At 40.9% G+C, this 17679-nt stretch overlaps 1 protein-coding gene across 3 annotated transcripts in view; it reads right to left on the bottom strand.

Moving 5' to 3' along the window:
- ADAMTS18 (ADAM metallopeptidase with thrombospondin type 1 motif 18) overlaps positions 1 to 17679 on the bottom strand; it is a 150819-nt gene that overhangs the window by 43356 nt on the left and 89784 nt on the right. For 2 of the 3 annotated variants that reach the window (XM_082366319.1, XM_082366321.1), the window contains 6 exons: positions 17405 to 17515; positions 13264 to 13412; positions 7077 to 7249; positions 3111 to 3241; positions 2171 to 2294; positions 1194 to 1438 (listed from right to left, as the gene is read on the bottom strand). In XM_082366319.1, coding sequence (XP_082222445.1) covers positions 1194 to 1438; positions 2171 to 2294; positions 3111 to 3241; positions 7077 to 7249; positions 13264 to 13412; positions 17405 to 17515 — 933 coding nt within the window. The remainder of the gene's footprint in view (positions 1 to 1193; positions 1439 to 2170; positions 2295 to 3110; positions 3242 to 7076; positions 7250 to 13263; positions 13413 to 17404; positions 17516 to 17679) is intronic. The other variant, XM_082366320.1, reaches the window with a different exon arrangement.

Here is a 17679-nt window from a genome sequence, read left to right as displayed (position 1 = left end):
CGCACACTACAACGAAGAGTAGCCCCTGCTTGCTGCAAATAGAGAAAGCCCGCATGCAGCAACGAAGACCCAACACAGCCAAAAAAAAAATGTATTTCATAGCAAAAATTAATATAAAATAAAATAGGTCCCTTCAAGGGGGAAAATAGTTATATGTAGTCATACTTTTAAACTATCTTTTTTTATTCATCTTCCTTAGTAAATGTTGAAGACTAGTACCTTAAATAATAATAATAGTTGAATTAAGCTTATGTTTCCTTGATTCCAGAAGAGCACAGCAGTATGACTGGACTGAGGGCAGATACCATACTCGTAGATGGAAAAGATTTGGACTCCAATTCAACTCTGCTTTTTTCCTAGCTATGTGAGTTAGGCAAATCTTTTAACATTTCTTCACATTTCATTGCTTATTTTTCTGGCAAGTCAGTGAGGTAGGTTTTCTATCCCAATTTTGCAAGTGAGAAATTGAAACTCCACGTGACTAACAGGAGCGCCTGGTTACACGAGTCCTCAGGACACGGTGGCCACGACTTCTACACAACCTCAAGCAAATCACGTGCCTCTGAAAGCGCACGATCAGCCCCAGTTTACAAACCAGAAAAAGCAAACCCAGAGACGTGACGAGGACCAAAGAAAATGTACCCATGATAATTGCGTTACAGAGTCATTTGCAGATACGGTGGCTGTTTTTATTATCCTCATCATTACCCACTTATTATTTTTCTTCTTTTCTCACCTCTAAAGAAATGATAGCTTACAAAAGTAAGGTGGTTTGCTATGACTAAAACTTTCTTGACATCAAGCAAGTGTGCTCTCTGTTACATCACTCTGCCTCCTAGGCCAGTGGATCTATGTGACGAACAGCCACAACGGATGAGCCCAGCAGCAGACACAGACACACTGGAATCATGTAAAGACGATTCCTTGTATATTCCTCAGCATTCAGAACAGCCAAGTGTACCCGTGAAAGGTTGGCATCTGCATGTGAAAATCAACATATTCTCTCCGGGACCCACTGGATCCCTGCCCTCTTCCCCCAAATGGAGTTGCTGTCTTTTCCCCTTTGCATTTTGAGATTTAGCCTATTAGGAAACAGGTTTGAACTAGGATTTTTTTTAAGCTAGCTCAAATCGGGGTCATCACTATAAATTCCACAAGAGGCACTGAGAACTGAATAAAGAGAAGGGGCTTACTTCAAAGACCAGGGTCTCATTGGTGGGTCCCAGAGCGGACAGGCGTTCGGGGTGGTTGAAGGTGCGCTGGTACTCAAACACAGTCCCTGCGAAGGCGAACTCCCCTGGCCAGTCGATGCTCCAGCCCCCTGTGAGGTAATACCTGTGACTGAGGCTTCGGACGGCGAGGTAACTGGAGGATATCTGAAGCTCCTGGACCTCGATGCTGCGGGCGCCCGGTGGGATGGTGACAACCGGATAATATTCTAAGTGGAAAAGAACAGAATATTTCTGACATCCACATCGTGCATTGGAGATGGGCTCAGAGACAGGTAGTGGCCATTTTTACAGAGTGGGGTGTTTGATCATCAGCTGACATTCATTTCTACTCTCATGAAGTGAAAACACTCAGTTATTTCATTTTCCAAGTGGTAGGAACACCAGAGAGAGAAAATGGATGAACTTTTCCCAAGCACATGTGTGTGGACAGAAAACACTCTTCCCTTTCCCAGAACCACAAAGGCCATGCAACTCAAGGATGCTTTTTATTTTTAATCTACCTGGAAAAAACTTGGAGCCACCTATTCTCAACAGTGATGTGCAGAAGACAGGGCTCAAAGTTCAATTCTACTCAAGATAGTGAGAGAATTGCTTCGAATATTCATCTAACATTGTAAGTGTGGACCATCTAAGTTCCATAATACAGTCTTTGTTTAACAAATGCACATGGGGCATACGGCGGCCTGGTCAGAATATTGAAATTGCTAAGCAGAAAGGCGTTTGTTGAACACCCCTCTGGGATGTATGTATTGATGAAACTACTCACATGAAAAACCCACCAATCCTCCCTTGCTCTTGCATAAGCACCAAAAGCCATCATCTACTGTGTGTCAGGTGAGTTAGTAAAAGGCTCAAGCGTACTTAGCATGACTTAAGTTTGTTCAGCAGCAAAGGGTGTGTCCCACCAATGACAGCACTGAATTTGCCGCATCACTTACCGTTCGCTTTGTGCTGGTTGAGGTACAGGCCTTTATAAAACTTGCAAGTTGAATTGTCACCTTTGCAAACACCACAGGCATCTGAAACTGCTTTAGAGCCAAGTTCATGATCGCATCCCACTGGCTGTAACCAAAAAAAAAAAAAAAGGGAGAAAAATCAAAGATTAGAGAAGCCAGTAGCTTAGAATAACCAAGAGGTACATGGTTCTCCATATTTACTGAACATTAGGAAGGTAGGGCAGCTTTATGGTTAAAAGCTGAGTCTCAAGTTTGACTAGGCATTCAAATCCTTCCTCTGTCATTACTGGATGTAAGATTAGGTAAGTTACATAACTTACAGACATCTGTAAAACTGGAATGAAACGTCACCATTGCTACTAATGGGAGGGGAATTTATTCAAGCCAGCTCTACCAGTGAAACATAAAAATGCTGGGACACCACCCCCTTCCCCACCACGAACACACACAACCCTTAAAAGATCACAGAGCTCACAATCAAATTAAGACAAAAGAGAAAGTGGATACAAGAAGAAAAAGAAAAACTAATCTGAAATAAACAGAAGTGCTATTTCCAAACACACTTATGAGGTTCTAATCACACAGTGAAAATACTTAGTGAACACAAAAGAAAAGTCTACTACTACTATTATTTACATTCTAATTGAATTTTTACAACTACTGTGTAAAGTAGGATATATCATCATCTCCATATGCGGAAAGAGTGAAAAGGAAATTCAAAACACTGGACGGGGGTCACGCAGAAACTAAGAGGGAATTTGGAGATAAAACTCACATCCAACTTGAAAATGGTACCCTCTTCCCCTACACCACCTGCTTTTATCCAGACACAAGAATCTCTTGGAACACTTCTCACGCTATGCATTTGATAGGAGGCAACACAAGCATGACCGTATACCCCAAAGCAGAAATGTTCTCTTACTTCACAAATCCCATCAATGCAAACATCATTTTTGTGTGGGGAGCAAGGAGTTCCGTCTTTCACCTTGCTGGACATGGCAAAAAAGAATTCAAAGTTCTCAGCCTTGCAGTACAGCTTACACCGATCTTCCTCTAGAAGCAAAGAGATCAAAAGAGGTCATGGTCAAGAAGAAATCATAGGAAAATGACACGAGTAGCAAAAAGATGAGTTAAATTTAATTAGAAAGCTATTATGATCAAGATGGAAAATGTTACACACAGTTTTCTGGAGGGGCAGGGGGCGGTGTGTGTGCACGGGCGTGCCCGAGGGCAGATGTGTGTGGCTTTTAAAAATATGAATTCCTTTTAGTAATCCATATAAAGTCTGCTTTAACATTGATACATGAGAATTTTATTTTTCTAATCCTGAGTAAGAGCCATAATACACGTGATTGGTGGGTTGTGTCACTACCCTCCTTGGATGGTAGATATTTAAGGCTTTATAGGCCCTGAGGTCAGCCATTAACAATATGTAAATGAAGGACTATTGCCGTGTCCCAATAAAACGTTATTTTTAAAAAACGGGCCAGATTTGGCCCACAAGTCATAGTCTGCTGACTGTGATTTAGGACACAGATTATTTTACATATTTATTCAGTCTGTTAAGAGGGAAAATTCTAGGCACTCTGGAAAAAAGGCATATGGTCAATAATGTTTAGAAAACATATAGAAAAGAATCATATCATGAAAAGGAGGAGGAAGCAAACAAACTAAACATTAAGGCTAAAAAAATGTAATTTTTATTGATCATTAAGTCCCTGAGAAGTTTCTGGTATCACAGGCAAAAACAAAGAAGTATTATTTCTATAGAGCACTTGTTACCAGAAAGCAGTTATTGTGCCTATTTCTCCAATAGAAACAGTTCTTTTTTGGCCAGGAATTCCAGATGACGTTTCTCCCATGAGACCTGATGTGCGACTGTGTGATATCCCTGATAACAGTTTTACAACAAACGTGTAAACAGTTTGCAAACGGTTGTGCTTCATAAAACCTCTCAATAAAAGACAAAGTCAAAAATATGAAGGCAGTGAAATTATTATGGTCCAAATATGCAGCCATGTGGATGGATTCTATTTTTTTTTCTCACCTAGGAATTCTTTCTAATAGAAGTTTTATCTCACGCCTCCTACCCCGTGCATATGAGATTAAGGAGCTGGAAGACATGTTACCCTCTTTTTTCTCCCTCATTCCCAGGAATTAACAAGTTCTGGAAAGTTCAGTTTTTCCAGTACAGGTTCCTGGGAAAGTTTAGGAACTAGTCTATTAGAAAGAAACACAGAAGCTGGGGCGGGGGATAAATTAGGAGTTTGGGATTAACAGATACACACTACTATATATAAACAGATAAATAGCAAGGTCCTACTCCATAGCACAGGGAAGTATACTCAATATCTTGTAATAACCTGTAATGGAAAAGAATCTGAAAAAGAATATATACATACATATATATATATATACACACACACACACAACTGAATCACTCTCCTGTACACCTGAAACTAACACAACATTGTAAATCAACTATACTTCAATTAAAAAAAAGAAACAAGAAGAAGAAAACTCATCACTGGAAGACAAAGACTGTCTACGTTTATGAATAAATTCTTCCCCTGATTTTTCCCAAACTGCATGAATGGCACAGACCTTCAAATCATGGTCAGTCTTTTCCATTTTAAATAAGTATCAAAAGGAGAAGAGGGAAGGATGAGAAGGCTTTAACTTTTCTGTCTCCCACTCTAGGATGTGCGACCCTAAGGCTGGGGTGTCTGTTTTTTATTTTTTGGCCAAGCGGCATGTGGGATCTTAGTTCCCTGACCAGGGATAGAACCCATGCCCCCTGCAGTGGAAGCGCGGAGTCTTAACCACTGGACCGCCAGGGAAGTCCCTGGGGTCTCTGTTTTATTCAATGTACTCGCCTCTGTATCTAGCAGAGTGTCTCCCAGGCAGTAAGTACTCAGTCAACATCTGTTAAGTGAATGAATGAAATGCCAGGCTTCCTACCTGGTAAAAACTGCAATAATATTAGTGAAAGAAATTTGAAATCAAAAACCATTTTATAAGTCACAAAGTTTATCTGCTTCACTTTCTCTTTATGTATTCAACCCACAACTTATCTAAAGAATGATAACAACAGATTCTGTGCACACTATATTTAAAGGAAGATGTGGGAAAGACCACGGATTATCCAAGAAGACAAAGCAAAGGAAGGACAAGAGAGTCTTGGAGAAAGAACCATAGATGAGAAACATGGAATTAGGGGCGAATACAGCCAAGAGAAAATAAGTCTTCAAGTGTCAGAACTGAGAGCAACTGTGGCTATTTGGCTATTAAATGTCCATGGGAACCTGCTGCATGGTACCCTTCCTACATAATTTCTTAGTTCCTGATAGAATGTCTCTAGTGATAGAGCACTCACTGCTCAGGATGGGACACGCTTCCATTAAGGACAGTTGATATTTATGTATTCATTTGTTCCAAAAGTTATAAGTATGTTCCAAGTGCTGGTCTTAGATGAGGAAGATACAAGCATACTCAAAACGGACAAAGGCTTCAACCCTGGGGAACCTAATAATTCTTGTGGGGAGAAAGATAATGAATAAATGCCAATACAATATCAGTTCTCGCACCAAGAGCAATGAAGAATAAAGCAGGGCACACGATTCAGAAAATGACAGGAAGGAAGGTCTCTCTGAGGACACGGCCATAGGAATCATAGGAATTTCTGTGCACATGAATTAATTCTGTTTTCAGAAGCAATTTCCAATAAATTGAAATCTCCCTCTGTTCAATCTCTCTTTGAATTTTTGAAGGTAACTAGTTTCTCTCCTACAGTCAACATCTGTCAGTCCCTCACTGCTTTCTCCTAAGACACAGATTTCAGAATTTTCATGTCGGTCCCAATTTGTGCTTTTAGACAAGCAGCTTTTGGACCCAGAACTAGATTCACACACCTGCAACGGCTGGGCTGGTGTTGAGCAAAGCTGTAGTACCATCCCCTTTGATTTGGAGATGTTACTTGTTATAACGATGTCTCTGATTATGTTAGCTTCTTTTTAGTCACTGATTATATAGGTTCATTCTGAGCTTTCGCACAGAAGCAGCCCTCCATCTTATTTCCCATGAATTATCGTTAAATTTGGTCTCTTCCCATTCTACATATGTACAATTGGGATTCACGTTTATCCCTTTTCCAAAGGAAGAGTGGATGAGTTTTGATAAAGCAAGTGAATGGAATAAATGGAAAGGAAACAACCAGAATGGTGACAGCTTATTCTGCACAGGTAACACAAAGTACATTAAATTTGGTACTTGTACTTTGTACATAGGGTAACTAAAATAAATTGTGATACTGAACCAAAATCAAATCAAATCAACATAAAAGGTCAAATACAAGCCATTACTTTAAGGTATAATAAGTACCAAGAACTTAATACAGAGACATTTTTTATTCATGATGCGTGTGTGTGTGTGTGTGTGTGTGTGTGTGTGTGTGTACACTCTGCAAATAGGCCTTTCCATGCCTGTAATCATCTACCACCTCAGTTACCAAGTATGGTGTCTCTATGGGGCATATATGGTTTCATGAGTTTTTCGTCTGGACAATTCATACCAATTTCAATTAACATCCCTGGGAGACTTAATTGCTGAAATGTCAAAGGTAAGTTTAGAAACATAAGTACATTCCAAACACATGAACTCTTCGACTTATACATGTGGGAGGAAAGGGGTGTCTTGTGAAAAAAAAAAAGTGTGGAAAAATAAACAAAACCTAAAGAAGTGAATGAAAAACTGGGCCAGGACGGGTCTGGGGAATGAAAGGTAAACATGGAAACTTTTTTACACAGGCAGCAATTTCTTCTGTGTCGTTCATTCACGTTACTGTTCACATAGAGACATATTTGTTTGAGGTTCGTAGAGACCAAATTACCTGCCACTTTCGTATAGGGTTTCCACTGGTAGAACCATCCACGGAAAGGTTTGCTGTTATATTCTGCACACTGCTGGGCTCGAAAATCCAAGCTATTTTCATTACAAGGGTTAATATTGCACAGTTGATATACACGGCTGGGGCCGTGACAGAACTTGCCACCATACTGAGGCCTAAAAAGAAAATTAGAGATCTTCAATACTAGCAATCAAAAGGCTATTAGTCACAGGCAGTAATATAAGGAGGGACAATGAAGATGATCGTGGTCACAGTGTATGCAGTGTATACCGTCCATTACAAAAATGCAAACACGTAGCTTACTACCCTTATGTCCCAACCCTTCTTATACCCATGGCAGACATAACTAATCAATCAAGGATTTTTCTTTCTCTTTGCTTTCTTTACTCGACATAGCCCTTGGGTAGCCACTACCACTGCTCATCAATTGCCATGTTAGACCAAACTTACTTGCCACCTCTGAGCCAAGTTTTACATTCTGGCGATTTCCATAAAGACTGATGAAGGCATATTCTTGACACTCATCCTATCACCTCATGTGTTAGGGCAATCTGTAAACACACCTAAATGTTCCTGTGAATGTAGATGTGTGCTTGTGTGCTACACATGCAAACACACACGCCCCCTTTGTTGGCATCAAAGCTCTTCCAACGCAGACCCAACTCCTCCCCAGCTTGTCTCCCATCTCTGACCACTCCCATAATCTTCCTACAACTTGCCATGCACCTGCTGTGATGTAGGACAGCGGTCCCCAACCTTTTTGGCACCAGGCGCCAGTTTCGTGGAAGACAATTTTTCCAGGAACCGGGGTGGGGGGTGGACGGCAGGGGATGGTTCAGGAGGCAATGCAAGCCATGGGGAGAGGCAGATGAAGCTTCGCGCCCTCACCCGCCACTCACCTCTTGCTATGCGGCCCGATTCCTAACAGGCCGTGGACCGGTACCAGTCCGCAGCCCGGGGGCTGGGGACCCCTGATATAGAAGGTCAGTCAGGACACTGAGGATATTACATGCCATATTTTCCAATCCAGCTTTGTCAGTCACTGAGCTGATAGTTTGATGACTGTCAGACTCATGTGTGCTTTATTCTAACTGATTCTAAACTCTGGGGGAAAAACATGTCCTTGTTTTCATCTGCATAATCACTTTTTAACGTTGCAGGTGGCCTGCTCCTTTCCTGCCAAGCACAATGGCAAATGGATTTCCAGAGTGGGGAATCCCATTAGAACATAAATAATTATGACCTAATGGCAAGCTCTTTAAGATCTTGCTAGGAAGACTGCAAAAACCAGAAAGCAAAATAAAAAGGAGCGTCACCACACTGAAAGTTACCAGTGACATCTTACCCAGCTTACTCCTGGCACAAAGCAATTGCTTCTTTTCACTCCCACTTTTTTTGTAGTTCTCTCCTAAGGCTAAAACCCAACTACGGATCACCTCGTACAAAAGCTCAAGGCAAACATGTAACATGAAAGAAGGCTCCAAGTTAATAAATTTCTGTGATTAAAATTCCTTGTCTCTTTAGGAAGCACAAGAATGCTATAAAACACCCCTGGATTTGCTTCAGCATATTTTATCAAATTCTCCTATGCTAAAATGGATTCAACAGAAACGGGAAGTGTCACACCGCCAGAATGAGATTTTTAAGCTATTTCAAAACATTCTGGAACAACTACTAAAACACTCAGCAGTCACTGTGCTAGATTAAATCCCTGAAGACTTCTTAAATCATTATCCGAAAAGCATTTAGAAAAACCTTAAAGTGCCTTATGAGAGCCTTACTCTATTCCTGGTCATCTCTATAAGTCATAATTAAAATTTTCTCAGTGTAAGCCTTTCTGGTCGGAGATTTTACAAATAAGCTTCATTTAGACTACTCAAATTCAATAAAGTGAAAGAGGACCACGTGTGACTTCTTCAACTCAGGAACTGTAACATGGGAAAGACCTCAAAACTCATATAGCCATCCCCTCATTTTATAGATGAAGTGAAAAACGGCAAATAGAGCTTCCAAAATGTGCTCAGTGAAGGTCACATGTCTAGAAAGAGACAGAACAGAGCTCAACCTCATACCTTTGGGCTCTCTTGGATGCTGGTCCTGCTCTGCCACGCATGCATTTAACTGAGTTAGGCTAGAGGGGTGGGGCATGAGAAGACCAAGAGGGAGACAGTGACGTCCAGTGGTTAGGGAGCTGGCCTTGGACACTGAAGCAGACCTGAATTGAAACAGTCTCTGCTCTTTCCCAGCTTAACTTTAGGCAATTTTAGTTAACCACCTAATCTGTAAAATGAGGACAGCTGTGACGATTACCTGAGATAATGTTGGTAAAGAATTTAGGGCAGAGTCTACAGCCTAGCTAGCACAAATAAATTGTAACTATTTTAAAGTGCTTTCTTCTTTTAATGACTGGCAAGAATTTGGACTTTGCCATCAAATCCTCAATTACAGATACATTTTTTTCTGCAGCTTTGAACATGAGTATTAGGATAAATTAACAGAAAATTCTACCATGACGTCCCTTGGTACAATGAGTTCGTTATCATTAAAAAAAAAAAAAAAAAAAAAAAAAACAGAAAACAAATATCTAGGCACCTGATTTTTTCTTTGTATTAAGCTACTATAAAGTATACCCATATTTGCTTCTGCATAATTTACCAAGTCCTGACTACAAATGGTTATTGTTGGCTGACTGGCTGATCATTAATATCAGTTGGGAAGCTCTATTAAAAAAAAAAAATATATATATATATATATATATAACACATACATATACACATATACACACATATATATTTATACATATGTATATTTACATATATATGATTTACATACACACACGGACACATATACATAAATAATATTCCTGGGCCCTCTGCAGGCTTTCTCAATAAAAATACATGATGAGGAATATCAAGAAATCAGTGTTTTTTAAAGCATACTTGGTGATTCTGATAATCAGCTGAGCCCGGAATTTACTGGTTGAAAAATGGGCCAGAGATACGATTCAATGATTATCCTGGCACTGTGACTCTAGTGGTATGATATTCTTTCTCAAATTGACTCATGTCTTAGGAGAGTTCTAGAATGCCTTAGCAAGTTTACTTATCACTATTTCAATTTTACTATTTGAATTTTCACTATTAATTTTCTTGAACAGAGTGTATAGGCATTTCACGAGGCTCTCTTCCAGGGACCCAGAAAAAATGTTCGCTATAAGGATTAAGACAGTGGGATCTTGGTCTGACTCTCCCATGTCCAGCTTGGTGACCCAAGCAAGAGCTGCTCCTCTGAATGGGACCGTCTGTCTCCCCTGGCTACCCATTTGCAAAAGAACTAGATGAAACAACAGGTTTCAGCTCATGTATCTGTTCTAACCTGATTGGGAGCAAATGCCTGGACAAGTCTTTTGAGAAGGCTCCTGAGGCATAGTGGGGACCAGTGGAAAATAGGGGCCTTTGATCAATTAAAAAGGTCTGTCACAGACATGGGACGAGGAAGAAGGGCCATATGTGCCAGGTACTGGCCATTCCAGAACCAGATAACCTTTCAATTCTTTTCAAGCTGAGAAGTTGGATAAATCCATGACCCAACCAGAAATAATTCATTTTTTATGAAACAAACTATGTTCTGAGAAAACCATCATTACTGTGCAATGAAAAGCTCACATTGTTTTTCATGTGAAAAAATGAAATGGTTAGGCTGACCTGAACAGACCAAATGTTTAAACTGAAGCAAGCGAGAAATAAGTAACTTGAAAGAGGGAGAAAAAAACAGCTTTACGATAACAATGTGAAATAATGGAGAACTGATTCAATTGTCTTGAAGCAGCTGATCATTGACTTGTTTTATTTGTGACTTCGTGCATAATTAAACAGAATTCTGATGAGCCTTAATCTTGTTTAAAATGATAAAACTGCACCAAGTGGAACTACTCGAGTGATTAATTCTTTTATAGGCATCTCTAAAGTTACAGTATGCTATTTCCATGAACAATGCCCTATTATAATGAGTGTTCTCAATCCCACAGATATGAGAGAGGTTTTAATTTAAATCTCAGGGGCGTCATTCATGCACTTCACCAGCAGAGTTATTAAATTAGGTAATCTCTTTCTTTCTTGGGAAAGTAGCGAGATTGTAAAAATGCTGCGATGTATGAAAACCAGATCCATGAAATATGCTGCAAAAATGAAAAGTAATACAATGATTTTAACAATTCTAACCAAGACACGGGCTACATTCAAAGTATGAGGAGGGTGTTTTTAATAATCTGGTATAAACTGCAAATGTATCACAAGCCTCCCTACCATTAGACCTAGTTCTTGGGTCTGATTAGAGCAGAGCATCTCAGCTGGGAATGACTTTGCCCCGTACAGGATGCTTGGCCAAGTCTGGAGATATTTTCATTGCCATAACTTGGAGGCTAGGGGGAGGGGAAGTCATCCTACTGGCATCGAGTGGGTAGAGGTCAGGATTGCTACTCAACACCCTGCCACATACAGGACAAACCCCCAAAACAAAAAATGTTCAGCCTAAAATGTTAAGAGTGCCAAAGCTGAGCGATCCTAGATCAGCCTGAGATATTGCAAGCACCTAACAAACCATGGTCAAAGCATCTCCAAACCTTCCCTTACATTTTGGAACAAACTGGCCTCTTGATCCAGCTCAGATGAAGTACTATTTGTCTTTTCAAAAATTTCCTTTTGCTCTCATTTCATTATTTATTTAAATTTGCAATCCACCAAACATGTATGCAATGCTTGCCATGTGCCAGGCAATTCTGAAAAGCCCTTTACAGGTACCAGCTCAGTTGAGGTAGGTCCCATCATTATCTCCTTTTTTATAAATGAGGGACCCAGAGCAGGGAGGGTTAGCCGTCCAAGGCCGCCTAGCAAGGAAGGGGTGGACCAGGAGGCCCACTTGGGTTCCTGGGCTTGAGAGTCTCTGTTCTCAACCTCCATGCTATGCCACCAACCGAATCGTGTGGTAAAATTAAATCCACTCGTTTTTCAGGGTCCCATCAGTTCCTTCTCACCCCCATAGCCTTCTCCGAAGTCCAATTTCATCAGGAAGGCCTCTGCCCGCTGCCTCTGAGGACTGAGCCTCTGTTACCCGTGTTCCTGGCGAGCTTAGGATGAGGATGAAGAAAACCACATGGACCCCAGAACCTTTTGCCGAATGCCCACTTGATGCTCCTCAGTGTGCCGGGAATTCTACAGACACGATCTCTAATCCCCCCAAACCATGTGAGGTGGGCGCTGTCATCTCCATTTTATACATAAACCCAACCTCCAAGTTCAAGCCATCTTCCCAAAGCCACACAATTAATAAGTGACAGATCCACTTATGTGGAGTCATATCTTTCCATCTCCAAGTTCTGAGCTCTTTCGACATCACCACTCCAGTCAGGAAATGTACATCTCACACTTGTTTCACATGCGAATTAGAGCAGATAAAAGCAACCTAAAACCACCTTCATTTCACAGAGCACAGAGGGCAGCTCAGAATCCCAGGACCACCAGATCAGATGGTGCCCACAAGCCAATCTCAACCCAGGGATGTTTTGATTAGCCCTCCCAGCATTTTATTTTTCTAAAGAAAATTGAATTTGTTGTCAATATTTTAAAAATTGGGAAATTTCACACAACACTTTTTCGGATTTCTGGTTTCTCTCGAAAAGTCAGGCTGATCTGTCAACACATGTTGATGTACATTCCTGTAAGGCAAAAATCAGCATACTTTCTCCAGTTCATCAGTTTGCAAAACACACACACACACACACACACACACACACACACACACACACACACACATACATACATACACACACACACACACAGTCTACCAGCCAAGCTTCTCTGTTCTACAACATCCCAGGCATGCAGCTCTAATTTAGATGCAGAAAGTAATTCACACCATTACTGGAGTCCGTGATAACAGAGTCACACAGAGAATAACTCCTTTGCTGTTTTGAGGTTTCTGCCCATCATACCTCCCCCAGTGCATACAGCCTTTATATACAAGCAGTAAAACCCTCATTCGTTGATTGCTATTAAGCAGATGGAAGAAAACTACACTTAAAAACAGGTATAAACAAGACAGACAAATATGCAATAGGTAACAGGCTGAAGGTTCATGCCTTAGAAATACTGACTTTGCGTCGGAGCCTTACTTGGGGTTATTGCAGTGTCTCTCCTGATACTTCACGCCTCCACCACACGTTCGGGAACACTCTGACCACTTCGACCAGGCGGACCACTGGCCGTGGATGGGCCGAGGCCCGTGCTCCCCAAACTTGACACACTGGCCTTGCCGACACCACTGTGAAAAGAACGTGTGACTTTCAGAGACCACCTGGGAAAGCACGTGCAGATGCCTCGATAGTATCCCTTTCGCTGGCTGTGCTTACACACCGGTACCCTGCCTTCGCCACGTTCATTTTGAAAGGCTGACATCTAGAGAGAAGGGGCATTTGTCACCAAAAGGCTGAGTATGACAGGCTTTGTGAGCTGTCCAGGTGACATGTTCAGATAAGGATCCACCCTACCGCCTACGGAGGCAGCGCAGACACGAAGGCGAGCCTCCCTTGACATTTAGAAACAATGGGGCTCAGAGAACCCTTGGGCTCATTTTTCTTCCAGGAGAATCAGGTTTTCAGATATGAACACAGAATTTATCACGATTATCACATCCGAAAGACAGATATAAGTATGCATATGTTTTCGTTTCAAATCATCCCTATAGAGCATTTCTGTTGAAACCGAGTAGCTTTCAGGCTACACAGATTGTGTTTTTAGGTAACACCTTTGCCCTTCTGTGTGAAAGGTCCCTGTGTCAGACCCTCTGATGACTTTGAGCTGAGTGTCTTTTCTGAATCAGCTCTGGGTCTCTCATGTGCTGGTGATCTGCTCAGTCCGAGAACTGTTTTCTGTGCTGACCTTTCCATTTGAGTTCTCCTTTGCCATCCGGTCCAGTTCTGCGGGTCACCTCTGTCCTCTGGGCTTGCACTCACCGCTGGGAGGGCTTTCTTTTTTCCCCCTGCGGCGCTTTTATTACGAGCAAGTTCTGCATGACTTAGAGCATAATTGCATACTTGCCTAAAAGCCTCTGCAATTAGATCCAAAGGGTTGGGGTTTGGATCGTGCCAGGTTCTGCCAAGGAGTGGGGATCGGTTACAGAATTACGGGGAGTTGGTTTTGCGTTCAAATCTCCACTTTTCCCCCGTGATACACTTGGCTTCGTGGCGGTTTGTTGTGAGGCTTGGTTGCTAGTGCGCTTTGACTAGGTCAAGAGACGGCTTCCTTCCTTCAGTTTCTTGCCATGTGCTGATGAATTCTTCTGTTTTCCATTTTTCTTTTCCCTGGATTAATTGCTACTTCAGAGTTTGCATTAAATCATATAACGTTGTTGAGAACTTTGACGGGGGAAGCAATGGGTCATTTGAGGATTTTGTCAACCCTAAGCATGAACCTGAATCTTCCCCACCAAGAATGGCTGCGTCTCTCAGGCACTGAGCTCAGTGGCTGGGACAAAATAACAACAAGAGCCAATAATAACAACAGCAGCTACAGTTTATTAAGTTGCTTCTCTGTGTGCACACAATGGTGCTGGGGGGAAGATGGGGGAAAACTTCATATGCAGTATCTAACATAACCTTCACAAAGCACGTCGCAGTTAATAACTATTTTCTGAGTGAGAGAAATATAGCAAAGAAATACTAACTTGCTCAGAGTCAAACTACCCAACTAGCTACACAACCAGCTGAGACCAGGTTTAAACTCAGTAGCCTAAGGACGTATTTACTACTCACCTCGGAGGCAAATGACTGACCAATGCATCTTAACTCGAATTTTTTTTATTTTTTAAAAATATGGTTTTGAGATCTGTTCCAATCCTTCAATTAATTTGCCTTTCTTTTATTTCAGTATTCATTCTAGTATCAAGTTAAGCTGCTCAGAGATTTGTCTCCTCTGGTGTTTTTAATCAGTAGAGAAATCAGGAATACATAGGAATATACACACATACATGCATGATCTGCATGTTTATTACATATAAAACGTAATACATAAGATATATACATATATAGTTATATGGATCTATTCGTATATACTTCTATCACTGCTTCTAATTTCAAATTAAATGGCCATGACTTGGGCGAATACCTTTTATAATAGACAGCAAGCACAAACCTTTCTTTCCTCGTACACATAACCTAGATAGAAGTATGAGACTTTCATATCCTCACATGTTTACCCAGTATTCGTGGCACAAATACCACTGAAGGACCAGCGAGAAGGGGGCAGGGAGGATTCAGGTGGGTTTCAGTTACAATGAAAGAAAGAAACAAAATATGGGGTGACTGCTACTCTACAAGACATGGCCCTGGCCTCATGGAGTTTACAGTCTAATGAATAGCTAATTACATCCCTTAGGGAAAGAAGACTCCAAGAACCATATCTATGAGTGCAGTGTAATTATACTAGAGTGAAGCTGGGTGGAAGTTACCAGAATGCTCTCAACTGAGGGTGACCTTACAGGTAAGGGCTTTTCCGCAGTTTATTATATAACCATAGTCTGGTGTTTCAAAATAGTGAGATGGGGGGAGTGGTCTAAGGACATCTATTTTCTCATTTCTGGCTTGATTAATCCCATGCTATATTAACTGAAGTCTAATCCAGAAGCAGTTTAGCCCCTGTTAAACTAGATCCTGGGTGTATTTACATAACAGACCTTAGATCTATGCCATTTATCACTTATTTTCCTCATTTACTATATAAATCTTTTCTCGTACATCCCTCCCATGTTTAATGCTGTTGCTTTCTTAATGAAAGAATGCCCACTAATCCTTAAGTTGCAAGTTCTAAACTTTGACACTCCAAAAAATAAAAATGATGTGAGCAGTACTTACATATTCAATTAATTCATTGTTTTGTATCATCACAGCTAAAACACCCTTCTGCACATTTTCACTGAGAATCCTTACTGAGATTTCCTAAGACCAGGACATCTGATTAAAAATCGCATATGACGCTTCAATTTTTTAAATGTTTATTTTCTTTAAAATAAAAAGAGTTAAAAAATAAAATCTTTTTAGAGGTATTGAAGAAATGCCTTAACAAATAGCAGAAAGCATCTTCTGAACATTCATTTATTTCGTGTGTCTGTGTCTTTGCCTTTATTGCTGGTCTCTTCCAAAAAGTCTCTCTTTCACCCAACTGAAGAACTTCAAATTCAAATTCCAACAGCCATCTTGGGGCACCCATTCATCGTAGTTTATTCTAAGTGCACACCTATTTCCAAGCAGGATTCATCTCTTATTCACTTGGGCTTCGATAGCAGCTACGCGCTTCAAGAAGATGTGTTTAAAAAGAACCAAAGTTATTGGCTTCTGTGCAGTTTCTCCCACTGGACTGTAAATGTTTGAAGAGATAAAATGGAGTTTTATTTATCTCTGTAGATATTTCACTGATATCTAGTGGTCAAGAAATGATGATGGAACTGAATTCAAGTTAAGTGGCCAATTCTTTTCTACAGGCTTGGCTGTCTCAAGAGAGCCAATGGCAGAGACCGAAAAACCAGCAATATCTCCAGCTCTCTCATTGTTCACAGCTTCTCTGTCATGGTCTTGCAAAGTTACGCCCCAAATCTGGATCATTTTACTGGGACCTCAAGTGTATCTTCCCCTCCAGACTCTACTGGGAGAGGGGAAGAAAAATAGAAACTCATATATTAGAGTCCTTCCTTCAAAACACAGAAATCTCCCATAATCTTCCGTAATAGAAATGGTTCTTAGGGTTGAAGATAATTGCAAGCGAAAAGACTTTCTGTACAACCTAGATGGAGATGCAGCTTGCCCCTCAAGAGATGTTGCTATAAGGGACAGGATGCTGCGATCGGGCATGTCAGAAGCTCAATGACTGGTCCTGTGAGGTGCATCACAGAGGCTTTGTATGGAGGCACAGTTCTTCCTTTGCTACTAAAGGAAATATCTGCTTCCCAAGGCTTGTCTACACTGAATCAAGTTTAAAAAGCAAACAGTAAACAATGAAACCCTCCAGCTCATTGAACTAGAAACATTTGAACCCAAGCCTCCATCTAAAAATGGAAAACAAAGGCAAAAGGAAAGAAACCTTCTTAAAAGATGGAGCCAACTTGGTTATATTCGCATTGAGTTTTAGAATAGCTGCTAAAGAATGCTGGTTAATTGAAAGCAAAGTCAGAAAATACATGAAGCCAAAGCGTTCCAGTCTGAGGTAACAGTACAAATAGTTTGGGTTCTACACTTTATTAAGTTTCTAGAACTAAAAACTAACAAGTATGCAGTTTACCATACTCAAGCCACAAACGGTCCCTTCCGCGGCAGGCATGAACTTGGTCTCACACCTGTGGCCCACTCGGTGGCACCAAAGTGATTTGCAAATGTCCTGAAAGGAAAGAAAGAGATGGCAAGGGTGATGATACAATAAAAACAAAAATATCCAAAGCTGTTGTATACAACATTCTATTTTCAGGTGGCCAAAATGGGACATTATCCAGAAAGTAGAGTCAAGTGAAGTTAGTAGTAGCAAGGTAACCAGTAATATGTCCT

Source organism: Balaenoptera borealis, assembly GCF_965194805.1.
Source record: "Balaenoptera borealis genome assembly, chromosome: 19".
In the NCBI taxonomy this organism is placed as follows: domain Eukaryota; kingdom Metazoa; phylum Chordata; class Mammalia; order Artiodactyla; family Balaenopteridae; genus Balaenoptera; species Balaenoptera borealis.
The sequence above is the reverse complement of the archived record's forward strand: the minus strand, read 5'-3'. Positions and strand labels throughout refer to the sequence as shown.